General features: G+C 37.0%; 3 protein-coding genes across 3 annotated transcripts; all 3 read left to right on the forward strand.

Moving 5' to 3' along the window:
* The first annotated feature begins 267 nt into the window (after positions 1-267).
* On the forward strand, positions 268-7,891 carry ocstamp (osteoclast stimulatory transmembrane protein). The gene is made up of 3 exons (XM_055165971.1): positions 268-404; positions 3,526-4,510; positions 5,805-7,891. The coding sequence occupies exons 1-3, from the start codon at positions 367-369 to the stop codon at positions 6,138-6,140; spliced, it is 1,359 nt and encodes a 452-aa protein (XP_055021946.1). The 5' UTR covers positions 268-366; the 3' UTR covers positions 6,141-7,891.
* Positions 7,892-9,890: 1,999 nt separating this feature from the next.
* LOC110164504 (thyrotropin-releasing hormone receptor-like) lies at positions 9,891-15,988 on the forward strand. The gene is made up of 3 exons (XM_055165972.1): positions 9,891-10,216; positions 11,008-11,801; positions 14,476-15,988. Exons 2-3 carry the CDS (start codon positions 11,037-11,039, stop codon positions 14,887-14,889), a joined length of 1,179 nt encoding a protein of 392 aa, XP_055021947.1. The 5' UTR covers positions 9,891-10,216; positions 11,008-11,036; the 3' UTR covers positions 14,890-15,988.
* A 4,971-nt stretch (positions 15,989-20,959) lies between these two features.
* On the forward strand, positions 20,960-27,690 carry LOC110164510 (transmembrane protein 198-like). The gene is made up of 5 exons (XM_020929549.2): positions 20,960-21,035; positions 22,618-22,892; positions 24,712-25,290; positions 25,964-26,088; positions 27,273-27,690. Exons 2-5 carry the CDS (start codon positions 22,739-22,741, stop codon positions 27,420-27,422), a joined length of 1,008 nt encoding a protein of 335 aa, XP_020785208.1. The 5' UTR covers positions 20,960-21,035; positions 22,618-22,738; the 3' UTR covers positions 27,423-27,690.
* The last annotated feature ends 57 nt before the right edge of the window (positions 27,691-27,747 follow it).

The following is a 27,747-nucleotide window of genomic DNA, read 5'->3' on the forward strand; positions in this document are numbered from 1 at the left end:
AATCATTCAAAAAGACAGTTTTAACAATAAATGGGTTAAACAGAGACTGAAATTGCTATTCTTGGGTTGATACACTTGAATTATGAAAGCAATCACATTCGTCAGTATTGTGATTTAGCAATATGTGATGGAAATTTATATTGTACCTTTGTATTCCAAAAAGTCATCAAGCTTTGCAAATGAATTAATTATTTATCATCAAGAGATACATATTTTTTCCAAAACAAATACATTTTGTTCACTACATTCTTAAAATATGTCATGTTGTTTCAGATGACTCTCTGTCATGTAACATGTTTGTAACTCCATGACTCTGACTGGACACTTCCTCTTTGACACTTCCTGATCCTCAGAGTCAAACAGAAGATGAAGTCTGTTCATCTCACAGCTCTCACACCTGTCAGGTAAGATATATAAGATATATATATATATAAAATATATATTTAAAATCTTTTGCTTATTTAACTTTTGCCATAAACTGCTATTACTTTAGAAAATATTTAACATACAACGCAATGCCTTAAAGGTGCACTTTTTTCCATTGAGATGTTATTGCTTTGCCTGGAATGTTCCAGACTATGGCATTAAACTTTTCTATCAACCATTTATTTAATTATAAGTGTTCCCACAAAAATACCTCAAAAAACAGGTATTCTTACTGTGAGCTGGGTAACGTCTATACATCTGACATGTAACTTGGCCTGGTAGTATCACTTGCTTACATCCATTTAAAAAGTTTATTTCTGTACTGTGGAACTTTTTTGGCAAAGCAATAACATCTCTATGGACACAAGCATGTGACGTACCCTTCGCCAGAAAAGGTACATAGTGCATCTTTAAAGGTCCCATATTACATTATTTTCTAATATACGTTTTAATGTTATTTCCTCATCACAAACAGACCTGGAGTTGTGTTTTGTTTCATTAATACACGTTTAACACACAAACCCTGCATATTTTGGCTGTGTTCATCTCTCAAATAGTAAACCCTGTTCCACCTTGAGATGTCGTGTGGTAATACAGGAAGTGGTCTATGGTGTTTTTAAACTCCATACCCCTTCACTAAAATCACATCAGCTGTTAACTTGAAAACTACCACTTCATGACACCACAAGGTGGAACAAAGCAGCTTTTGAGCTTTGGAGATGTAGACGGACTAATAATAAGGAGGTTATTCAAATATGTGTGACTGAAACAAAACACAACTCCAGGTAATAGCATTATGACATGGCTTAAACCCATACACTGTTCAAAGAATTGGACTAACAAAGTGTGAATGCTTGAAAGTGTCAAATGAAGCTTGTGATGTTAGCGGTTACAGTAGTTAATTTGGAACCAAGCTCCATTTTAGGAATAGGAACAAAATAGCAAAATAAAAACACCAGGATCATGTAGAGCAGGTTAATACAAACATTTTGAGACCAAAATGACGAGGCTCACTGCAGTAGTTACAGAGAGAGGGATGACAATATTCCAGTCTAAGTTAATGGGAGCCAGGGTCAGAAGGAGCCGGATGCTCACTTCCTATTTGGATATCTACGTCCATACAGTCAATGCTTAAAACTTGCAAGTGTCAATTGATTGCAGGTGCATACACAAATATAATAATCATTCGAACTTTTATTTCAGAATAAAATACATGAAATAAATTATTTTCAAAATGTTGTAACTTGATTTAGAAATAGAATTACACACAAAATGAATCAAACATCAAATCTAACTAAGTGAAGCATGATGCCATAAATCACAATAACATATGATACAGTGCTATGCTGTATTACAAAGGAAGTCAGGTGTGAAAACAACATCACATGAGTCTGTCTCTGGTCTCTGTCTCTCAGTCCTCTGACCCACTTTCACAGCTTTGTCACTGATTAGGACACAGCATCATGTGAGAGGTTTGGAAATGGAAAATTATTACAAACCAGTGTTTTTTTTTCCATTTGAACCTAAAAATAATATATGAGTTATTATTATAATATGTAAGCACTGCAATGGAGGTGCTAAACTGGGAAGAAAAGCACCCTCATATATCTTGTTTATAGCCTATTGGTGGTTTTCAGATTTTAAAATGTGGTCATGTCATATGCCCAGTTGGGCGGGAGAGACAGATTTTCTTTTGAAATTTGAATTAAAATATATAGAAAGGTAAATTCACAAACGTTGAACTTGATTAGTGATCCAAGAACTCACAAACTGCATTTTAACAATATTAATTTGCGCTGCCCCCATCTGTATTAAATTTTATTGGCTTATAGAATGTTTTAATGTGATCTGAAACCCTGCACTCTGTCAGTCTGTGTGATAGTCTCAAATATAAACTGTGTTTGATGTTATGCAAGCAGCTGACTGCATCAAGTCAGAAAAACTAACTAATGATGACTAACTCATGTCTACTTTCTGGTAAAGGTTCAAATGACCTACTGCAACATTTATCTATTTCTCTCTCTATCTCTATCTATCTTACTAAAGGTGCACTATGTAACTCTGCTTATCTCCATTAATATTACTTTGCCTGGATTGTACATGGAATTAATTGTGTCTATCTGTGTGCATGTGCATGTGTTTGTGTTTTTATTTCTCAAAAATAACTTGCATTCTCACTGTGACTCCACAAATCTGAGATATAATTCATTGACCTGTTTGTTGTCTACTTGGAGATAAGTTTGCTGTACTGGGAATGTGGAACATTCTCAGTACAGCAATAGCATCTCCATGGAGACAAGGAGGTGGCAGACAATCCACCAGAAAAATCACATAGTGCACATTTTATTTAAAACTTCTGCAACAAGGTCTAAATATAGTAATATCCTCTTCCTGCCCAGAGCAGAGATGACATTACAGTAAAAAGTTGCCTTTCTCTCAGCAGTTTACAGCCCCCATACTTTTACTCCTACTTGAGAAATTTTATGGTTTAACAGTACTCCCGCTCGAGTAAAGGTTTTGGTTTAAGTGACAAAAGCTTTATGTTGACAATATGAAATGATTGCTCTGATTCTTTATTTGTAATTTTCTTGTCTATCTTTTGAAAACACCAAAATGTGTGCATGATTTATTGTGGTGCCCTTCCAATTACTTTAAGTTCAAATTATAAATCAGATGATATACCCTGACAGTAACTATTACAGTCACTCTTACCTGAGTACTCCTTTCCCCAAATTTAGTTTTACTTTTACTTGAATAATCACTTGGACCACTACTAATTCACTAAAATTGAAGAAAAAATACAAAATTTATTTAAACATCACATTTTTGGGACCCTGTAATCAATACGAGCATCCATGGTCCTAGTTAGGTGTTTGATTTTCAATAAAAAGGTGAGAGAAACTGAAAAAATTGTGCAAATAAAGCACGGATCAAATTGTAATTTGAGCAACAGCTCTTCAGACAGAGCAAAGCCTCCAGTTAGATTAACATCTCCAGGGGAATGTTGATGACATCAGTTGCAAAGTACTGCATTACTGATCAGTCTGAACATTATATAGTACATCCCCTGCTTGATAAGTGTGTATTTTTGTGTTTCAGGGACGTCCTTGACTCCTGCAGACAGTCATTGGTCAGACTTGTTCATTACCTATGGACAGTATACAGCTCCCCCGCTCCCTCTGGCTCGGACCTCCTCACTCTGCTCTCCCTCTGCTTAACATTATCCATCACCACTGGATCTCTGCTTTACAATTGGCTCTCCAGTACCCTAAAATACTCCCACGATGCATCTGTCCAGACCTCGTGCATCTACAGCGCTGTCATGTTTGTAGTTTACGTCCTATTCCATCCTCTACGCTGCATTTTAACCATGACCCTACCGACTGTATGCACCAAAGAAGGACGCAAGCTACTGATTTCAGCCTCTTTTCTCCTCTTAGTAGTCAATGTAGTGCCTAACATTAGCGCAAATATTGGGGCTGTAGTGTTTATTCTTAAATGCACTGCAGAGGGCTTCACACGCACTCTTCTTAACTCATCTGAACCACTGAACAAAGCTAAGCACGATTTGGTGGAAGAAACCATCAAAGTTAAAAAAGAAGATTTGAATATTGTTACAAATTTGAGAAATTTTAATCACTACACCCATATTGATGTTTCTGAAGTTAAAAGTAGGTTTGCAAAGATGATTGGGCAAATACATATAAACTTTGCCTACATTAGGGACACACTAAAAGACTGCAAACTGCTTTCAAATCGGATTCTTGCTGCCATTTTTGTAGCTTTACTCATCTACGAATCGGCACGCTACCTCAAATCCTACCTAACATCAGTTCAATTTGACAACCCTTACACAAAACCAAAGAAATCTGAAAATAAAGCTCTCAGCACACTGAAAAGGTGCAGACTCTCCGGTCAGGAATGCACCTCATGTTTGATAACTGTAATAGTGGTGACATTATATTTTGTTGCCATAGCTACGATAGTGGGTTTGGACTATATAGTGTTTCATATAGTGGAGGTGATGGTGCCCTGGCTGCAGGACTTTCCAACAACATCTGCAAGTATCAATGTGGATTTTAAGGTAATTATGTGTTTAACTAATAATGCATTAGTCTTATTTAGTGCTTTTCCACACACTTTAAGTGCCTATACAGTTCCATACATTTTTGTACACTTCATATTGACAAAAAGTGAGACTGCTACTTTACATCATCATTCCCTGTGGCCACCATCAACATTTGCTCACACAGCATTCACTACATCACTAGTAAGCATCATGAAGTGTCTTGCCCAAGTACACAACAACAGTTTGCACTTGAGGAACAGTGGCAGTCTAGGCTACTGGCCAGGCCAAACTTTGCTTAGCTACCAGACGAAATCAGGAATTCTCAAGGTGATATGGCCTTTTGTCTCACTATAACCAATTTCCAAATATTTTAAATATTCAAACACATAATTAATTACTAATATCAACAACTTTTACTGTATAGGAAGACTCTGTTAGTGTTTTGTTTTTGTTTTTTGTAAAAGGCAATAAGAAGCCAATATTATGAAAATGAGTAATGACAGTGTTTTTAATCAATAAAACAGTTACTATGTCATACTCATTGTGGCTGGAGAAAAATGCTTGAGCCATTGCAATAAATAGTAATTAATATAAAAATCTATATTGTTACATTTCAACAAAGTAGTATATCAATTTACATATTTATGCATTAATAACAGATCTGGTCCCACATTTGAAAATGTGGGACTAATGCCCCCTTTATGACATGCTAATTACTATTTCCGTAATTAATCTAATTATAGTCTAATTAATGCCGAGATGCAATCATGCTCCATATATTTCTATAGGCTTTGTTTTCTTGCAGCTAATTCTTTCAAAACAAGAAAGCTCTCATTTCTAAATGATCCATGGTTTCAGAAAAATGAAAAATTAGGATACCATAGCAACAAAACAAAATATTACATCTTCTTAATGGTGAAAAGATCCACATATTACAAGAAGCTGAAACCCATGAATAGGATTATAGAACACTGATTTCCTGTGACTGAAAAAGGCACTGAAGATGTTCGCCCATTAACTAGAAGTTTGCTAGTTCTTGTTGTCATGTCCTTGGGCAAGACACTTCACCCACCTATTGACACTTCACCCACCTATTGACACTTCACCCACCTATTGACACTTCACCCACCTATTGCCTAAATCTTTCTGTTAGAAGGCAGTCGTGACTGAGGAAATAATGAATTGCACACTATAGGTAGCTATTTTGGGCAATTCAGAGCCAAAATTAAAGCTGAACTGTTATTAGTGTTGCACTGAGCTTTTTTCATCACGTAGTCACAGTACACATGACTTATTTTTGTTATTTTAGGTGAAGTGGTTTCCCCCTGCCTTCTGCATCATCCCTAGCTCGTGCGTCACCCACGAACTCACGAGCTTCCACCGCGATTACAAATGGACCTTTACGCCGGGACCGTCCCTCTGTGATGTCACCACGTCTCGTCCAAACGCAGGTGTCACGCTGTTGCTCGCGGTTCTGTGGCTTTTCAGCTATTTTCTAGTTTTTATGGAAATTTACGCCGGACGCATGCAACGTAGAATCTGTGCGTCTTTCTTCGAAGAGCAGGAGGAGAGGCGAAAGGCTTACAGAGCGCAGAAAGTTGAAAAAGCGGAGATGGACGCGAGCCTACGTGTGGTTAGCGTGTGATTTTTCCGTGCAGTCTGATACAGTTGATACATTGTGCAACGCTTTTTTTTTTTTGTTTTGTTTTTTTTGTTTTGTTAACGTGGGCTACAACACCTTGCGCATCCTGTGTGATTGATCATGTTCTGCAAGCACTTCCTCCGTACTCTCCAAGTCGCAACTAAACTCTGCGGTTTTGACACAAGCCTCATTTGTCACTGTAATTTTTCAAACTATATTCTTGTATTTTTCTGTGCCTTAATTCCTCTGTATTCTGTGCGTCACTTTTCGTTTTCGCCACTAGATGTCACTGTAGATACACCACAGCATTACAACAACGCAACCATTTTAGTCCAGATTACATATAGGTAGGTCCAGTAGGTAAAAAGTTTAATTAAGAGTACTGTTTAAACTGCATATTTAGAGGTGGGGAAATATATACTTTAAAGAGCCCATATTCAGGGGTGGAAGGTAACAAAGTACAAAAGTAAAAGTACAGCACTTAAGTAAAATTTTTAGGTATCTGTAGTTTTCTTTACATGAGTATATTTTACAATGGGTACTTTTTTATTTTACTTCACTACATTTGAGAGCATATATTTGTACTTTCTACTCCACTTCATTTTAGATCTGAAAAGTAAAAGTATTTTTCTTTGTGATTTGAGACCTGCTGAAAACCAAACCAAATGCACAAAAACACAAAAATTGCCAGAAAAATTAAGAAATCAATTGAATCACTTATAAAAGCAAAATTCTTTATCAAGAATAAGTCAATCTCATGGTTTAATAGTTCTAAAATTCTTCTAAAAAACTTTTACTTTTTTGGTGTGATACTTTTACTTGAGTAATCTTTTGCCCTTGTATCTGCACTTTTACTTAAGCAACAAACTTAAACATTTTATCCACCACAGCCCATATTACACATATTTTCTGATCTATGTTCATCAGTGTTGTCTCCTCATCACAAAGATACCTGGAGTTGTGATTTGTTTCATTCAGCAGGCATTTCAAAGCAGACAAGGCCAAAGTTACTCATATAGCTCAAATGAGAATAAATATTACAAATACTCACCCTACTTTATTTACAATCACGAAATGTTCCATAAAGATTAAATTAGAAAATCTTTATTCCTCATTTGACTGTCTATTTTTAACTTGTCTGTAAAAAACTCTTCTCTTTAGTCAGTCTTGTGTTTATTCCCACACAGCTTGGGTTTATTTTAAGACTGAATAATAATAGAACACCTCTGTCATCTATTTTTGATGCTTTTGTCGTCCGCCTCATGATTGTCCTGGAGTCTGACAAGTCGCTCAGTGATGGTGGTCCTGTCACAGTCAAATGCATTATTCATAAAGTCTGTGCTGTATATCAGTTCACTTACAAGTGGGATTGGGGTGGATTGGAGCTGTGTTATGTATTATTCTATTTAAAGCTACCATCTGTAATTAAATTGGCCATCATGGCTCTGTTGTATTCTCACATAGCACCACCAGATACTAGTATCTACATTACTGATGTCTGATTATTTATTTATTTATTGGTGAAAAAGTTTCACATCTGCTGTCTACTGGTTAAAAAAAAAAATGGATGGTAACTTTAGCATGATGACTGAAAGTTGTGACAATAAAACATATTTATTTTAGTACAAACTGTTCTATTGTTTATATATTTTAAAATGCTTAACTGAGAAATATCCTATTCAAAAAGTCAAAAATGCCTTTTTATTCTGTATTCATTTGTATCCCTACACTATAAAGCAGTGCAATCTCTTAAAGTGTTGTTATTTTAACTTTTATTTTAGTCATTCAAAACAATTTTATATAAAATGTTCATGCTTTCTTCAATTCTATTGCCAAAATGGACCTTGCCTGGGATCCAGAATAAACACTTGAGTCTGGTTGCTGGTGATAGGTGACCTTTGTTTCACATGCGTCACTGAAAAAAGATTGGACTATCACATTTGGCCAGGCTTGAGACAAACGGAGGGCATGTGCATCAGACTGATATTCGTCTCTATAAAAATTGCTGAGACTTATTATTCAGAGAGAGTAGGTCAGAGTAAAGCCTGTCAATTAGAGTATTTATTTAAAAACTACATGTGTTAATATTTCCTTGAAGAGGTTAACTAAAGTCATCTGCTTCCTCTGAGAGCTCAAACTTCATTGGTTGAATCCACATTCGGAATAGCTGAGCCTGACCAATAGGAGGAGTCCATGCTTAAGCATCCAACTACATTCAAGAGAAAATTTTTGAATAACAATGTGTTAAAACTAACTACTAAAATAAGAACAGAAATCAGATCACAGTTTTATTTTTATCTTCATATATCACCAAAAGAAATGGGTTTATAGTGGTTTCATTGGAAGATAGGATCCCACGTCTGCTTTCCCAGATAAACTATACATTACATGACAAGAGCTACTCCCACACTTCCCACTATAGTACCTCTTGTTCAGAATCAGCACTGTTTCTCCTCAATGGCCAATCACTGAAATCCATCTGTGTGAATGGAGAAGTCTGTGTTCTGTGGCGCTTCAGTAATTGCGGGTTCACACTCACGAGCAGCTCTATATATGCTGACACAACTCGCACTGAACGACCATTCGGAACAACTATTGATTTTGTCTTTTAAGGTACTCTGGACGTGATAGTGCGTGATGGGAGAAAGAGGGAGACAGGGGGTAAGAGAGGGAGGAGAGAGAGGAAGGGGAGAGAGAGGGAGAAGGGACAGAGAGAGAGACGAAGAGGAAGGGGAGCAGAGAGACAGAGACAGAGAAGAAGAGGAGAGAGAGAAAGAGCGATAGAATAAGATGGGGAGAGGTGGGTAGGGTAAAAAGAAAAATGAGGACACTGGACAGAGCAAGAGAGAGAGTGTAAGAAGATAGTAAAGAGGGATAAATACTGTAGATGGAGAGAGAGAGAAGGGGAGAGGAGGTAAAGAAAGAGTAAAAATAAATGAAATAAGAGAGGGAGATTGGAGAAAGCAAGAGATGAGGGAGTGAGGAGGGAGTGAGAGGAGATGGAAGGAAGAAGAGAGAAAGAGAGAGAAGGGAAATGGGGTTAGAGAGGGTGAAAGAGATTGCAAGAGACGGGGGTAGTGACAAAGAGAGAGAGAAAGAAGGGGAGCTAAAGAGAGAGAGATTGTAGAATGGGGTGTGAGGAAAGAGTGAATGGAGAGAGACATAGAAAGAGACAAAAGGAAGGGGTGAGAGAGGGAGAAAAGGATGGGAAGAGAAAAACGGGGTAAAGATAGAGAAGGTTGGAGAGAGAGATAGACATGGGAGGTGAAGAGAGCATGAGAGGAGGAGGTGAGAGAGAGAGGTGGAGGGGGTTGCTGAAGAGAGAGAGATTGGAGAAAGCAAGAGAGAAGTGGAGACAAAGAGAGGAGGACGAGAGAAGGGGTGAGGAGAGAGGATACAATATAAAAAGATTGGAGATTGGCAGAGAGAGGGTCAGTGTGAAGAAAGAGTGAGGAAAGAGAGAGAAAGGGGGATGAAGAAAGGGGACACAGAAGCAGAGGACTGAAAAGAAGTAGGGAAGCGAGGGAGAGAGGGAGATAGAGACAGACAGAGAGAGGATGGAGAGGTGAAAGAGGAGAGAAAGAAGGGGGGAGTCAGGGAGGATATAATGAAATAAGAAAGAAGAGAGCAAAATACATGGGGGCAAAAACAGAAAGACTGGAGTGAGCAAGAGGGGGGTGTAAGGAGAGAGAGAGAGAGAGAAGGGAAAGAAAGAAAAGGGGAGTAAGGAAAGGAAGGAGAGAGTGGTGGTGAGGAGAAGGGGGTGATAGAAAGAGGAAACAGGGAGAACAAGAGAGAGACAGGGAGGGTAAATGGAGAACTTGTGAGATAAGAAAAGAGACAGCAAAAGAGGGGGGTGCGGAGAGAGAGAGGGGAGAGAGCGGTAGGACTGAAAGATGGAGAGGATATGAAGAGAAAGAAGAAACTAGAGTAAAAGAGCAATAGAGAGGAGAAGAGAGGGAGAGAAGAGGAGAGGAGAGAGAGAGGAGAGGAGAGATGCACTGGACAGTGAAAAAGAAGCACACATTTGCACTTGGTTGATGGCCATGTCAAGTGAAAGCGGTGTTCAGCGAGAGATGGTGAGTTATAAATTGACTAATACAATATGAGCTACTGTGAGACTTATGTTGTTTCAATATTAACTGACATAATATTAAAAAAATACATCAGTTAATTGTAATAAGTTAAAGTCTTTGTTCAAATATGTATTTTTATTAGTTCATTTATTTATATTTTTTTTATTGTAAACAACCTAAAATGAAAATGTGTTTGTTTGAAATATACAGTAGGCTATACTATTTGGTTCTGAAAAAGTGTTTGTCATGTATCTTCCACTTTTAGAGCCATATTTTGCTCTTAAAATGTTTATTTGGTTTTATTGACTCCTATATTACACAAAATAGACTCTTGTAAGTTAAGTGACGTTGTTGTTGCTGTTACATTTTCAAACATACCTGCTTCATTCACATGTTCGAGTAACCCATATTTGTAAGCATGTCTTCATTCCCAAAGCTCAGAATGCTCTGTTCTACCTTGTGATGTCATGAAGCGATAGTTTTCAAGTTTCCCTTTTGTTTGGTAGAGATTGCAAATTCCAGGGCTGAAATCCTCCAAATGACTTTAGTGAAGGTGGATGGAGTTAAAAACACAGTGGAGCACTTCCTGTATTACTACATGACATCACAAGGTGTTTTCTGTTTGAGAAAAGAATTCAGCCTAAATTAAGTTGGTGTGAATGAAACAAAACACAACTCCAGCTATGTTTTAATTGATGAAACAGCTTTATAACATAGATCAGAAACTAGAGTAATACGAGAAAGCATAAAATTGTATAATAAAATATAACTCTTTAACTTTTATGTTTTTACAGATTTTGCATTGACCTTCTTGTACAACAACATGGAAAACATCACGGCCACTTTCAAAGACATCCAACATGTTGTCAACTTAACCGAAATCCCCCGAAAACCACTGGAGGAGCAAATCATCACCATCTTTTTGACACTGCTGATTTGCGGAGTCGGTATCGCCGGTAACATCATGGTGGTTCTGGTGGTCCTTCGTTCAAAACACATGGTCACCCCAACCAACTGCTACCTGGTCAGTCTTGCTTTAGCTGACCTGATTGTCCTATTCGCCGCTGGCTTACCCAACATCTCAGATGTGGTTGCTTTTTGGATCTACGGCTACACTGGCTGCTTGTGCATAACTTATCTTCAATACCTGGGCATTAACGCATCTTCTTGTTCTATTTTGGCCTTCACGGTGGAGCGTTACATTGCAATTTGTCATTCGATCAAAGCTCAGTTCATATGTACGGTTTCCAGAGCTAAAAAAATTATTGCTGGAGTTTGGGTTTTCACTTCCCTCTATTGCGTGATGTGGTTTTTCCTTGTGGATATAAATGAAACCATCTACTCTAATGGTGTAGTGGTGACTTGTGGGTACAGAGTATCTCGGAGTCTGTATTTGCCGGTGTACTTCTTGGATTTTGCCTTGTTTTACGTCATCCCGCTGTTCGTTGCCATGATTTTGTATGGACTCATAGCCAGGATTCTCTTCATGAGTCCGCTACCCCCCCACCTCAGCGACAGAGGGGGGTCTGTGCACCACACCAACGGTATCAGCAAGAACAGCAAGGGGACACTCACGGCCAGGAAACAGGTGAGAAACGTTCACAGTTTAAACATGCACTATATAACTCTGTCTAGAATGTCCCACAGTATGGCATTAAACAGCAGTCATTCAATTCATTTTTGTTTTGTTTTTTTTGCTCAAAAATACCTACAAAAACAGGCATTCTTGGTCTCGTTTGGTCTCCATGATGATAGAAAGGTTTAAAACTATACTGTGAAGCACTCCAGAAAAATCAATAACATATAGAATAGCATTTGACGGACCCTCTACCAGAAAAGTTACACAGTACACCTTTAAATTCTAGTTCCTCAGACCTTTCACAATAGTTTCTTGATGGCAAAAATACTGTCCTGATGACCCCTGAAACCTTACCTACATGTTCATAGTTAAAAAAAAAAAAAAAGGTGCACTATGCAATTTTTCTGGTGGGTGTGGTCCGTGGAGATGTCACCCTCCACAAGAAAAGTTACATCGTGCATCTTTAAATATAATGGAGATTTGTAACATGCCCATAATTGAAATGTTGACTTGAAACGTTTTATGACATCTTTCCTATAAAATTTACACTACCAGTCAAAAGTTTGAACACACCCTCTCATTCAATGTTTTATTTCTTTACTTTCTACATTTTACATAGACATAAATATATTATGAAAAATGTATTCAATTATGTAGTATTTGAATACTTTGTCAAAAGCACTGCAAACTCTTGACCTTCTCTCAATGACCATCTCGATGATGGTTTACACTCCACTGCTGGACCGTGTCAGGGGCAAGAAATGTGAAAAGGGCGAAGCAGGGTGGAGAGCAACGGGTGGATATATTTAATGTTTAATGTGTGATTTTGATTTTACTTTTTGTTTGCTGTCTTCCACGTGTGTCCATTCATAGTTTTGATGATTTCCATGAGAATCTATAATGTAAATAATCATGGAAGAAAAATAAGTGAAAAAGTGTGTTCAAACTTTTGATTGCTACTGTATATATATATGCTTTGGTTAATAATATAAAATAAATAATGCAAAATGTAAAAAAGATTGTATGTAATTTTTTTCAAATACTGGTCCAAGATTTTTCAGGCTTAATCCAATTTTTACATGCATAGCCACTGCTGCCATGGGAATGACTGGTATAGAATGTCTTGCCCAAGGACATCACAAAAATAAGCTTAAGGTATTCTTTATTGCATCTTATTGTATAGGGAAAATTGTCCTCTGCCCATGTTTCAGTGCTGGGGAAACTGCAGTGCATATGTTGTTTCGTGGGGTTTCAACTGATAGATTTTGGTTAGAGGTTCAAATTTTATTTAAAAAATTCAAATTCAATTAATCTCTCAGTCCATGTGTTATTTAAAGCATAATAGCATAAAGTTCTTGAAGAATGTCCCACCGGAAAGAGGCCGAGGACTGGCCTTGCAATCCTCTCAGACGTGCTGGAGGAAGTGTCTGGGGAGAGACAGTCTGTGAGTCCTGCTTCGACCGATGCCCCTGAGACCTGACCCCAGACAAGAGGAACAAGATGGATGGAAATTCTTGAAGATTTCACATTTTCTTTTTGCAAATACTGGAAAATGGTATAAACTAATTTGTCATAGGATATAAATATGTTCCATGAGATGTTGGAATACACATAATATGTTTTAAAATGTGAGCGCTAGAATGTGTCAAAAATCCACAAGGAGAGATAACTGAGGAAATCTTTGAAAATAAAATAATAATAATAATAATTCTGACTCCCTATTAATGTATCTTAGTCAGTACATTCACCTTCAATTCTCACTACAGACTTGGGGAAGCATGTCTCTGTCACAGTGTCCCAGGGCACCTATTAATACTTTGCAGTGACATCACATTGGGGGTGTGATCTCTATGTATCTCTATGGTGGAATATTCATCAGTTACCACGGTGTCACAGTGCACCATGGTAAACACAGCCAAAAAAAAAAGTAAAACAACAGCAACAACAAAAGACTTACAAAATGGGTTTGGACAACACAGGAGCAAAGACCAGCTAGATTGTGACTGAAATTGCTTGTGTGAGAGACTTGTTTAACAGTATACATCATCTCACCTGTTGACGTTGTAGTTCCAGGCAGGGCTGTGGGACTCCTTGGAACTACGGCAGTACAACGCCTCTGCCTGGAATTTCAGGCAATCTGGCAGTTCTTTATGATCAGATTGTTCTTTATGGTCAAATAAAGCTCAGATTGAAGTCTAACTTGAGTAACAGCTGCAATTTGTCAAAAGTTAAAGACATTTTACCAGAGGACGAATGGGAGCAAGAAGCAGTAAAACGAACCTTCACCTATCTTTAGTTGTGTCCTTGGGCAAGACATTTGATCTGTTGGCTCTTATTTATTTGTGTAATTTGTGTACTTGGAAAAGGAAAATTATATAAAAAAAAAAAACTATGCATAATGGTTTTAATTAATGCGTAATAGGTGTGGTAATGTGCATGCTTCGTTTTGACTGATTGACTCATTGATAAAGAAAATACACTGTTCGTTTCAAACTGAATGAGAAGAAATAAAAACACTTATTTACCTTCACCCCATTCAACCTTTTAAAAAATTATACCTTATTTTTTCTTAATTGCTATTACTTACAACATACAGTTTAAACTGAGATGTGTTAATGAGCATCGTATCTAGAAGTACCTTATATTTTTCAACCCTTATTTTAAGCACTATTTCGTTTTCCAGATCACAAAGATGCTGGCTGTTGTTGTGGTCCTTTTTGCTGTACTCTGGATGCCCTACCGCACTCTGGTGGTGGTCAACTCCTTCATTGAGCCTCCGTACCACGACTCCTGGTTCCTGCTCTTCTGTCGCATGTGCATCTACTCCAACAGTGCCATCAACCCAATCATCTACAACCTCATGTCCCATAAGTTCAGAGTGGCCTTCAAGAAGCTCTGTGCCTGCTCCAGAGAAGACAAAGAGGACAAGACCGCGGAGAACCATATGCCCATGTATTTCACTGTACACAGAGATATGTCCAATGAAAGCCACCTGACGCTGACAGAACCTGAAGAGGAGGAAGAAGAGGCGAGAGGTCCAAACATGAAGAGGGTGAAGATACACAGATGTAATAAAAGTACAATGTCAGCTTCATAGTTTGTAAAAATTTATGGTCACTTTTTCATGTGCAGCTCATCTAAATGTAAATATGTGATAGAGTGAGGACACAAGGGCCCAGGCCTTTACCAGGCCTATAGACAGAAGCAGTGTCCTCAATGTGAAGAAGCATTTATCTACAATATTGCAGTACTATAAACGCGGTATAAATATTGAATTGCAAAGTTGTTGTTTTTTTTCAAAGTATCAAATTTTTTGGGAAAAAGACTGAGGGTGGTTATCTGGCAGCGAGTGGTCCAGGAGAAGTTTATTATTACATGTGTAACTTGCTGGATCCTTATTTACAGTGAAAGGTATTATGTATTACTCACAATGAGTGATTTATGAGCTATGGTCACAGATTATAATTATTATGCCATTTATGATAAGCAGTTGTCTTGTCCAAGGACACAACAGCAGTTTATTTAAAAAAAAAAAAAAAAGAAGAAAGAAAAAAACATATTATGATAAGCATATCAATATGGCAACCATATACGGTCTATGATGGCAACAGATGCTTAGATAATAAAAGTTAAGCATAGCCAGAGAGTGTATATGGAGTGTATCTGTGAATTATTGTGGTCTAATGATGTGACACTATAAGAATTACATGGGCAGTGTGTTTCATTTGTGTGGTGGTGTCAAGCTGTTAAATGGCTCTATAACAGCATCTGTAATGAGCATGAGTGAGGGAACAGGAATGACACTGGGTACACTGGGAAACTTTCCTTGTGCCAGGTACACCTGCTTGTTCCCAGATGGAGATGTTATTATTTTGCTTGGCATGTTATAAATCTACAGTATGGAGGCAAGCCATTAAACAAACTTTTATAAATAAAAGCTTGATAGATATGTTTAATGCCATAGTGTGGAAAATTCCAGGCAAAATAATAATATCTCTGTGTAAACAAGTGGCTGACCTGTGCCAGAAAAGTTTTATGTGCACCTTTTTAGTAATATATGCTGCTCTAAACAATTCATACACAACAGTGATGTAAATACAACGTATTACAATGGACTCGCACTTTTATTCAGTATCAGTGTTGAATAATGGCAGATGTAAGTGTTTGTAAACCTAAAAATGTGAATGAATTTGTAATAAAATGAAACCTATACGAAAAAGTATGTAATGTGTTGATTTAGATTTTTGGTATCTAATTAGACAAATCACCCATTCACAGCAATGCTAAGACTTCAAAAGATTCCAGGATTAAATGCACACATGTTTGATAAATATACAATGCAATTAAGTCTTTAAAACATAGGAAAACATTGCACTTTTCATAATAGTTTTTAAACCTCTATAGGTGCAGTCCAAGTTTACACAGAGAAGTTACAACATCATCAGGACTCGTATTATAAAAAAAAATAAATAAATAAATAAACTTTTTTTTTTCCAGTTTTCCAGTTTCCTATAACATTGTGGAAGATTCAGTTTTTGTACATGTCAAGTTTTGTATTTTTAGCTGCAGCTGATGTGTACCCAACCTGACAGGAGTCCAATATGGAAACAGTGCAGTGGAGCTAATTGATGTCAACAAGTCTCACAGCACTGGTAGACCTGGAAGCCAAGTCAATGAATTCTGCACTCAATCTGTCATTAACCTAAGCCAAAATGTTACCAACCACCTGCTAGTTAAACACCTTATGATGTCATGTTGTAATAGAGTATATGCTCCACTGTGTTTTTAAACTCTATACACATTCACTAGAATAATTTAGATCATTTTATCTCTGAAATGTCCAATCTCTGCAGAACTAAGGGTTAAAAAGTAGTTGTTCCTTTGAAAACTATAGCTTTGTGACATCACAAGGTGGAACAGAGCTATTTGAGCATCAGAGATGCAAACTAATAATGCAAGATTATTCTAACATGTGTGAATGAAACAAAACACAACTAACAGCATTATAACATATCTTAAAACTCACAAGAACACATTTTGTGTAATATAAGACCTTTAAAAATGCATCTGTCAGTGTCATGCAATGTCGTTCTTAACTCTTATTTCATAAGCAAGTACACGATTTGATTCTTGGACAGCTGGACTTAGTGCAAACAAGATAATTAGCAAACAAGATACAAACAAGATATTTTAAGGGGACTGCATGGGGAAAATAATCATGTATAGGACAAAAATGAACCTTAAATGAATAGTGTTAGAATGTATCTTCAGGTATCTGAAGTAAAAGAAATTCAGCATTTTTCAACATAAAATAACAGCACTATTATTTTCTTTCAGTATCTTTTCTCTAATATCAGTATATGGAGTTTAACATTTTATCAACCATATACTGCAAAGGCCCAGAGCTGTGTCTCACTTTAAAGCAGGGTCAGAACATGTACAAGATCATCAGGTGTTCATCCCTCTTTTCACTGTTGTAGAAGTAATTCAAGAAGCCCCAGAGACATGACCTCTCAACAACACACTGTGATAGTATTGTGCATTCAAGTCTGTCCGAAGTGTATTATGACTGAAGATGGTACAAATATGATATAGAAAGAGCTATATCCTCACCTAAAATGTCAACAAGGGCTACACTGTAGGTGGTCTTGGTACAAATTGCAAAGATTTTTTAAATAAACTTATAGAAATAAATGAGAGGCCCTGTTTTTTTCCCATGATACTGAGCTAAATTTGTTTTTCCCCAGTACAAATATACTATGTAAGCAGGTCAAAATATGTTCACTAGGTGCTGTGTGCATCTGATAATTAGGAGGTATGTGTTAGCATGCTAGTTGTTGTAAGCTTTACTGCCACTGGGCTCAGAGATGCGTTTGACTTATATAGGTGATTTACAAATCTTTCAAGACACCCAAAGAACTTTACAATGCAGTATCCATTTAGTATCTATACTTGGTGGTGGTAAGAAACCTCTGCCTGGGGTGGACTGAGGGAGATGAGGCTCCCAATCTGCATCCAGAAAAGATGCCTGAGCCACCTCATCTGGCTTCTCTCAAAGTGGAGGAGCAGCGGCTCTACTCTGAGCTCCTCACCCTACTTCTTGGAGAACACCCAGCCACTTTGCGGTGGAAACTCATTTTGCCGGCTTGTATCCACTATCTTGTTCTTTTGGTCATTACCTAAAACTCATGACCATATGTGAAGGTAGGGACAAAGATTGACCGGTAAATCAAGAGCTTTACCTTTTGACTCAGTTCCTTCAACCAAAAGGCCACTGTTCTCAAGGTTGTTTAAGGTTCAAGTTACATGTGCCTAAGATGTTAATAAAATTCTACATTTAACATGATGAGAATGACTCACATTGCCAGTGTTATTATACCTATTGTAAGCAGCAGCAAAGAGTAGACCTGCTGCATTTCAATCTAACTGTGTCTATACCTCTCTGTAAAGACACATGAATAAACCATTGGACAGTAAAGCATCAGTTCCTTCAATACATGTTATGTCATTTCTAATAGAGAAACAAAGGGCCCTTCTTCTCCTTTGATGAATAATACATTTGTAAACTCTATGATTGTATGTGGAGAGCTCTCGTCTGGTCACATGGCACAGACGGAATCAAAGAGCAGAGCTGGGAGGTGCAGGAGGCTCATTTAGCTCCTCTCAAAAGGACGTGTATGTCCACCTTTTGTTTAGAGCCTTCTTCACACTGATGAGTTTATACAGAGAGCGCAGGTAAATGGTAATGACATGGATGCACCCATGTTTCACAATGTTATAATTTAGAATTATAGAATTCAATCTGATGTCAGAATATTGCCCGTTATACCTTCTGTACGATGCATTTTGAGAAAACAGCTGTCTTATTGTGAACCATTTTGTTGTTTCCATGTTTCCATGCTTGTATAATAAGAGCCCAAACTGAAAAAAAAATAAAATAATTTTTTTAAAATGTTGTCCGTAATGTCTTTTCTTAAGAAGATTTTGTAGGGTTTGGGTCCTTTTCAGACAGTATAGCGCATTAGTTTAATGTATTGTTTATTTTATTTTATTTTTACTGGCTAATCCACCTGTCAATTACATCCATCTGAAAACAGGGCGGCTCACAGGTGATGAGACCCACATCTTCATAAAGTATTGAAGAAATGTGTATTCTGAATCACGGGTAAAGCATGAACAAAAACATGTGCAAAAACATGAACAAAAACCTATTTCATGTCCATCCCGTTCTGTTCTATGAGTGTTCTATAATTGTAAGGGGACTTCTATGGCACTAAACTGACCAATGGTCTAATGTTCGTTTTCATTTCAAAAACATACCTGGAGCTGTGTTTTATTTCAGTTGGAACAAAGATACAATAGAACTCAGCATTCCATTCCAACATTCCATTAATCCCAAAAATGACAAAAATTATCTGGACAGCTCAGAAAACCTCATAATAATAATAACAGACATGGTGTTAAGTCAGTAGATTTAGCCCCTGTATGTAAATATGCTGGACTGATTGAATTGCTTATGAAATCATTGCAAAACAACATAGAAAATGACCACAAAACCTTAGATCTGGCTTCAACCCAAAATAACAATTTTTAAAAAGAGTGAAACACATCTGAATATTGAACCTAGCGGCCTATTAAAAGCCTTGACGCAATACAGTTAAAATTAGCGCAAGGTTTTTGATCATGTCTTGAACCACTTATATGTCCATTTGGTCCGATTGCTCTTTTCTGGTTGAGTGAAGCAACAATGAAAGGAGGGAAGTGAATGATGAAAGCCCCATTACTACTTGCACTGCACCCATGCTTCATTTGACCATTGAGATCCATATTCCTTATATGAGTCCTGTGCCCTCAAGTTATATGGGACCAATCTACAGCTAAAGTAAAGTCTAAAATCTAAAGTAGCGTACTCTCAGTGACTATATTTGCTATTTTCATTGAATCTCCTTCAGGCTGAGAGGACACTTAGGGCCCATAAATTGTTATCAAACCAAAAATACCCAAAATCTCATTTACAATAATACTAAAGCTAAACCCAACCTTCTATTCAAAAATGATAAAACAAATTCTTCCCATAGCATATGGTTAAAGCAGAACATTGTGCTGTGTTTTTCTAAAAATAAAGGTCATGAAATTTTCTTTGCAAACTCTATGTAACTTAAATGAATGGCAAACTAAAGTTTCATCTGACAAATTAACTGTTTCTGGTGAGTAAAATCATAAAAAATATAAGATAATGACTAGCGTGATTGACAAAAATTTGACAAATGACTCAAATTGGGGAATGACAAAAAATCCATGCATGTGAATACTAATGATATGTCAAAGGGTTTGTGAGAATTAGAAACAAGTAAGGTAGATTTAAATACCTACTTCCTCCGCTCACTGTTGGAAATCAGGTACCCCAGCTTTATTCCCTTCACTTAATTGACAAGCTCTGACCAGTACATAGGCCTTCTATTGCTGTTGTTGTGCTTTGGGGCAAGACACCTCAGACATACAGGTGAATGCAAGATTGTTTTTGTCTCATCAGTATCATCAATAAACCTTAAAGGAAACAACTCTAAAAATAAGAAAACATAAGGTTCACCACAAGTTAGCATTTAAAGCAGACCTATTAGGCAAAATTAACTTTTTAGAGCTTTTAATCGTGTAATAATTGTTTAACTCTCTCAAAGTTTACCCACTCAAAGCTGTATTTAGACAAAAACACAATATGTCTTCTTTAATGCATGAATATATTATGAGAATATTATGACAAACCTAAAAACAAGTTTATTTTTAAGTAATTTAAATAGTTTTAAGTGGATTATTCTTGTAGTCATACTTTGTGATAGGCCTAATGAAATGTTCCCATGGACAAATAGAGTCTTCTTATCTTATCTTGAGAAGTTATTTAGCTATTTATAAAAATGCAAGACCCTTAACTGTAATCTCTGAGTAACCTCAAAAACTGGGATTTAGTTGCTTCTCCCTCTGCTGTTTGGTGGTGGGCTCTGGTTCAGGTCTGGACTTTAGCAGTGACCGGGGAAGTCTCTGTAGCTGCTCACAGAGTCACACACGCACACACACACACACACACACGCACACACACGCACACACACACGCACACGCACATGCACACACACACACACATATGTACACAGTCTATGGTCACACACAGAAGGACAGCACCAGTCTGAGCTGTGCAGAAACACGAGGGACAAACTTTACAACAACCAGCTCCAGAAATGCCTCTCTCAGGTATGGATATGCACTGTTTTTTTGTTTTTTGTTTGTTTGTTTGTTTGTTTTGGGGGTTTTGTGTCTAGTGTCTGTTTGGTATTTATGACTAATATAAGATCGTAATTTAACTCACATGTATAGACTTTAGAGGTACCTCAATTACTCTAACATGTGTTTTCTGGAACACAATAAACAAGAATTTGCACTTGTTGAGCATAGTTTTACCTCATTATACTCAGATTAACATGGGTCTGTTAAACTGGGTAAAACTAGTTAAGTAAAGTTGTAAAGGTCAAACAGATATACAGCTCTATAGTCAACAGTCCTGAATAAAAATAAAAAAAAATTAAGTAAACATTACACAAGGAAATACATTTTTATTTGTCTGATTATTCTGTATCACCACTACAAAAATATACGTATATATTGTAATAGTAATATAGGTCTAAACTATAAAATAAAATAGCTGAGTTGAAGCTGTATGCATTACATAATTGTACAAAATTGTAGTCCATTCTGTGATGAGATCCTGTAGAAAGTGTAAGTAGAAAACCACATGAGGACAGTGCAGTGTAGTTAAGGCAACAGGATCATCTTCTGCTAAAGCTAATCTGCTAATGCCACTTAGATTACTGATCTGTTAGCACGGATGAGCTCTTCACATTTGCATGCGCTGGGACAACACACGAGGAGCATAAGGCAAGGTAAGAGCCGCACGTGAGCCTGAAACACACGCAAATGTTTAGATTTCCTTTTAGATAAATCGATAATTGTTGGTAGTTTTCTCATGTTTTTCAAATTCTAGCTCAGTGAATGGAATATTGTGTGTCCAGATGTCCACAACAACAAGTGCTCAAGCCGCTGGGTCATTTCCTCGTCTGTTTCCTGTTTGAACAAAAGAATCAGGAAACTATACAAAACACTCAGAGGGGACCACTGGCTGTAAAAATCAGACTTAAAATTATTGATATTTGCAATAATAATCTTGATTTGAGAGGTTTTGAGTTTGACTAGTGATCATTGTTATTAGGGCTATTAAAAATATATTCTTTACCTTAAATAAATAAAGAATGACGCTTTTTCCATTTAAATATTAAGTTAAACAAGGGTATATACTTTAAATATTTGTTCTAGATCATTTTAAAAATGTTAAATAATAAAAATATATATTTTTCAGGGTGAATAATTCATTTGTCCTATTAAGTTGTGGGGCAATGTTTGTTTTCTTGACATTCTATTCATGCATGGTTTCTTTAGTGGTACTTTGTGATTTGCGTTTAAATGTAAAGATTTCTTTAAGTGCAGTTTTCAGCATTACTCATATTCATTTAGCTTAAATACATTGTTAATGAGACCAGTTTGTGATCTACAGTGTGAATTTGAGTCATTGTTATCAATTTAATAAAATTTATTTTTTACAGTGTGTTTTCTCCTCAGCAACTTCTCCACACAAGTAGTACTTTGCTAACAGAAGGGTTACAGGCCTTATCTGACAATGTGCCTAATCAAAAATATGTATCAACTATATGATTTCCTGGCCTTTTGAAAACAGAGGCTGAGGCAGGTCTTTAGATAACTACACTCTCTTTGCTCTGTGCAGGTGCAGAGGAAACACACCAGCTTCCTTTCCTGGAAAAGACCTGCAGGAACCTCATACTGTGTGAGTGAACAAAGGGAAAACACATAAATGTGGCCTCAGTAATAACTCATAAGTCTCCAAAATGGCTGCCATCACTGCTCATTTTGTGACTGTGGAGCCTGCACTGGGCCTGGCAGAGGACTCATGCTCTCTGCAGATTAACATCATGTATGAAGTCATCCCCTCCATCATCTGCTCTGTGTGTCTTTCCTTTGGACTCATCTACTCCTTTTTTGGTATGTAGACAACTTTTATGAACCTATCACTGTACTTAATAATACATTTATTTTGTGTTTTTCAACCTGCGTTTACTCTGCAGGTTAAGAAAGTGTTTTTTTACAATAAAAATGTGCTTTACATATGTAGCTTGTTGAAGCATCTCAATGTGCTACACAGTAGTTATTCATTCACTCCATAGCTAGTCACTGAATGAAAAAAAAAGTTAACTACAATTTTGGTATGAAGTAATACAGACTGGGCTTTTAGATTAAATGGATGTTTCTGAATCCATCTGGAAAAGTCAGTCTATATGTTGTTATGATACACACTGCACTGCTTTTAAAGTAAAATAGACCTGGGAGTGAGATTTTCTCCAAAAATACAATGTTAGATCACACAATTTGTCTAATAATGGGGGCCTTTTTGGGGACTTCTAATCACTCAGTGTATGTTGTTGTGGTTGGTTGTTTTTTCTAAAATCCATGGATGAATACAATCAGATTTCTAAAATCTAGGCTAGTAAATCACTAGTCTAATATGAAACTACACCAAGTCTAAAATATACGACTGACCAAATAAAATATAAGCCTATAGATAAAAAGAGGGTTAGCTGGACCGAAAAAGGGGCAAAATATGAATATATATCACTTCAAAAGAAAAAACTACTAGAACTACCCAGGAGCCTCAGATTTCTATTTAAGTTCCAGAGTACTATAGTTTGATCAGAGGCTTTATTAGCTGACCAAGCAGAGGGCGCCAGGTTTCAGGCTGATCAGAGCACACCCTGGCAGGGCCAGGAACTGGAGCAGGGCGAGAGGTTGGCAGATGGCATTGAATCTGATGTGTTTGAGTTTGACTGAGGCAGCATTAACAACACTGTACAATATTGTGATACCTCAATTGCAAAGTTTTATAATGGGCTTTGAAAACATTTAGATGGAATTTTTTGAGTCTAAGAGGAATAGTTCTCTTGCTTCAGCATACTCAAATTACTCAAAATTTGGACTTCATCTGGAAGAATATACAAAAAACACTAATCTGAATGGACAAGGATCTGTACTGACATAATGAGTAGTATTATCAGAGGTCTCTGAGCACAGGGTTGAGATTGAAATCACTGGTTCAAGGGCACGATATTTGCACAGTTGAAAACATGTGAGGAGGTAAACACACGTGCACTGGTGCCAATGTTCACAGTAAACTTCAACCTAAAGTTACTCATTTGAACTTAAAGGACACAAATGGATACCCACATGTGAATATTAACAAGTCTTAAGATCATAATGACACTGTTATATTTACAGAGAATTTACCTGCACTATTTGTTTGCTTTTTGAGCAATGAAGACGGTTCAAATGTTCAAATGTTCTCATTGGTTTTACAACTTTTTAAACTTTTGCTTTATACAGGAACAATACTACCAGTGTTGATATGTCCAAAAACATTCCACCTTATTATGTTATGGCGCATATATATCTATATTTTTTCATACTTAACATTTCAACATAACATATTAGTTATAGAAATTTTACCATACACCTATAGAAAAATGTGATGTTGTTCTGAATTGTAGTTATTTTCCATTTAAAGCTCCAGGTCTAGTGAAGGTTAATTTAAGGTCATGTTTATTTAGGCTTGCACATTCATATAACCGACCAAAGAGAATAGATACAACTATAATTTGTTTTCATATATTACAATAATTGTTAGAAAAATTCTGTGCTGTGCTGAAGGCTATCACTGCCAGCTCAGTCCTTGTTATCTTGGCCTATGTCATCTGACCTATAACACTCCCAACTATTAAGCTATTTAACACATTCTCCCTTCTCTCCCCAGGATACCGCTGTCTGAAGATGGTTCTATTCTTCTCTGGCTTCCTGTTTGGATCAGCTGCTGTGCTCTTTGTGTACCATAAGGAACCAGGTCTGGACTCCCACCTGAGCCTGGAGACGAAGGCAGGCATTGGGTTGGGCGTGGGGGTCCTGTGTGGTCTCGTTACCATGCTCGTCCCTGCCATTGGATATATACTAAGTGGACTACAGCTGGGCAGCCTGGTTTGCCTTTTTATTCTTGTTTTGGTTGGACAGTTTTGGACGATTTCTTCAGAACTGATTTCTGTTGGAGCAATATTAGCCACAGGGATTGTCACTGCTGTTTTCACGCTACTCTGGCATAAACTGTTCATGGTACTGTACACCAGTGTCTATGGGGCGCTGACTGTTATGCTCTGTGCAGATTATGTTATTGGAACTTTAGCATTGCCAGATCAGGTGTATGGGGTTTTTCATCATGGTTTTTCGGTTCACCCCCTCTGCTGGTTTGACTGGGCTGTGGCTGGGATGTGCCCTCTACTCAGTCTAGTTGGGGGAGTGGTGCAGTGGAAGTGGACAGCAAGGGAATTATTACAACAAGAAGGTGAGTTACAACAATTAAAAGAGAAATTATACACTTAATCTTAAAATGCAATAATGCTGTATGTAGTTTTTGCACAACTATAACCTACCAGGAGTTATTTTTCTATTCTACATTTTTAAAGGTGCACTGCATAACTTTTCTGATGGTTGTTTATTTGAGTTTCCATTGCTTTCATTTCCCAGTGTATGACATTATGCGTATATCTGTGAACTATGAAAGTTTTTATTCCTCTAAACACTGAAAAACTTGGCCTGGAGCTTAGTTTAATGCCATTCTGAAGAACACTGTAGGTAAAGCAATAACATCTCCATGGAGACAGGCTAGGGCATACCAGAAATGTTAAGGTTATATTTGAACAAATGTTTGCCCACTTAGTACCTAAGGAAGAGCTACTCTGTGTTTTTAAAGAGCGTACACTTTCATCAGACTTATTTGAATTCTTAGGCAAGTCAGACTTTATAGCAGCTAATATTTTTAACCTTTCAGTGCTGCTGGCAACCGAAGAACTTTGAATGCTCAGAATTTGGGGCTGAATTGCTTTATTTCTATTTACAGTGCAATATGGCCATAAAATTTGATGTACGCCTCTTAAAATTGTAATGCTGTTACATTAATTTACCTGTTGCACTGTTGACACATTGTTTTGATCTTGCCTTATATTTTGTCTGTCCAGTTCTTCACAAGAAACAGAAGAAACAGGTCCATAGGCACAGACACTTTGAGCAGACAGGAAGACGACCTTATCGCAAACGCCGACCTCCACTGCTCAAACGCTACGCAGGCGATGTGCTAGCTCCGGTCAGTCAGGTTTATTAATAAATACATTCTGTTTTTATGTTTGGAAATATGTAACAAAAAGTCCAAAGGGGATAAAAAGGTCCTATATTAGGCAAAATTGACTCGTGTGAGCTTTATGACATGTTAAAAAACATACCTGGAGTTGTGTTTATTTTTTCATTCACACATGTTTGAGTGATCCTTTATTATTAGTCTGTCTACATCTCCAAAGCTCAAAATGCTCTGTTCAACCTTGTGATGTCATGAAGTGGTAGTTTTCAAGTTAACAGCTACCTTTTACCTTTAGTTCAGTAGAGATTGGCAATTAAATTTTCTGTTTGAGAGAATAACACCTAAATATGCAGACTTTGATAGTTAAAGGTGTGAATGAAACAAAACACATCTCCAGGTATGTTTGCAATGAGGAAACAACATTACAGTGTAGCTCAGAAAGTATAACTTACAATTCCAGGCAGTCTATCAAATAATAACTTACGAGAAGCTCAATCATATTCTCTGGCAATAAATTACACCCATCCATTGATATTACTAGGACAACTTGTCAGGGCAGTATTCAGTCTTGAGTGGTGAGTGGTAGGCCAAAAGCAGGGTTAGTCATTGCCTTTTTATTGTTGATGGGTGAGGTAAAACCAATATGTACAAGAACACTAGTCAGGAATTACGAGGCATTTATTGATCAGTAACACGTACGCAAATGTAATTTTGTTTTCATTATACTATTACTATTGAAATTTCATAACATGGCACGCACTTGCAATCACATCCACTTAATACGTATTACCAGCATCATCTAGAAATATTAAAGGTTTAAAAAGACAGCGATGCACTTCCTGTATTACCACACGACATCACAAGGTGGAACAGAGTTTTTTTAGTTTGAGAGAAGAACTCAGCCTAAACATGCAGAATTTGTGAGTTAAATATGTGTGAATGAAACAAAACAGAATTACAGATATGTTTTAAATGAGGAAACAACATTATTACATAGATCAGAAAATAGTGTAATATTTCAGTTTAAGGTGGAAACAATTCTAAAACACCAGTAGCCACAACAAAAGTATACCAGAAGTGGACAAGGAAGTGGATGCCATAGTTATTAATTTGAAATATCTGCATAACATACTGGTCTATACTTGAAATATTTCTTGTAGCCTATAGGTTCATATATTCTCTCTCTTCCACAGAGTTACATACAGAGTGTCCAGGAGCGGCGTTTGGGCACTGGCTCATCCTGCAGCAGCGTCAGCACCATCACTCACACTTTCATCGACTTTGACTTTGAGACAGGATCCATGGTTCCTCTCACCACCTCCTCTCCTGTGTTTGCTGTCTGAGAAGAAAACACAGTGTCTCGCAAAACATTAAATTTGAAGAGACTTTGAAATGTAGCGCTATGGACCCCATCCGGACAACTAAGGGATTACATGTTGCTGTGATATCTTCCAGTTGGGAGTAGTCAGTAAAGTAAGTAAATAACCCATTGATTTTTCCCAAAGACTATCCAAAAAAGTAAAGAAATAATAAAAAAAAAAAAAACAATAGTTACTACACCTTTAAACTCTAAATATCAGAATTTTTTAAAAAAAGAAAAAAAAAGAGAAATTTTACTTAAGAAACCAGAGCAGACTTTGAAGTGGATGGCACTGTTGAGCTCTATTA

This window comes from Boleophthalmus pectinirostris, unplaced genomic scaffold (assembly GCF_026225935.1).
Source record: "Boleophthalmus pectinirostris isolate CB_2022bp ecotype Guang Dong unplaced genomic scaffold, ASM2622593v1 HiC_scaffold_8, whole genome shotgun sequence".
In the NCBI taxonomy this organism is placed as follows: domain Eukaryota; kingdom Metazoa; phylum Chordata; class Actinopteri; order Gobiiformes; family Gobiidae; genus Boleophthalmus; species Boleophthalmus pectinirostris.

Coding starts and splice junctions, on each gene's coding strand:
- ocstamp (XM_055165971.1), top strand. CDS start 367: ATGAAGTCTGTTCATCTCACAGCTCTCACACCTGTCAG. Junction 405..3,525: donor ACAGCTCTCACACCTGTCAG/GTAAGATATATA, acceptor TTTGTGTTTCAG/GGACGTCCTTGACTCCTGCA. Junction 4,511..5,804: donor GTATCAATGTGGATTTTAAG/GTAATTATGTGT, acceptor TTGTTATTTTAG/GTGAAGTGGTTTCCCCCTGC.
- LOC110164504 (XM_055165972.1), top strand. CDS start 11,037: ATGGAAAACATCACGGCCACTTTCAAAGACATCCAACATGTTGTCAAC. Junction 11,802..14,475: donor CACTCACGGCCAGGAAACAG/GTGAGAAACGTT, acceptor TTCGTTTTCCAG/ATCACAAAGATGCTGGCTGT.
- LOC110164510 (XM_020929549.2), top strand. CDS start 22,739: ATGGCTGCCATCACTGCTCATTTTGTGACTGTGGAGCCTGCACTGGGC. Junction 22,893..24,711: donor ACTCATCTACTCCTTTTTTG/GTATGTAGACAA, acceptor TTCTCTCCCCAG/GATACCGCTGTCTGAAGATG. Junction 25,291..25,963: donor GGAATTATTACAACAAGAAG/GTGAGTTACAAC, acceptor TTGTCTGTCCAG/TTCTTCACAAGAAACAGAAG.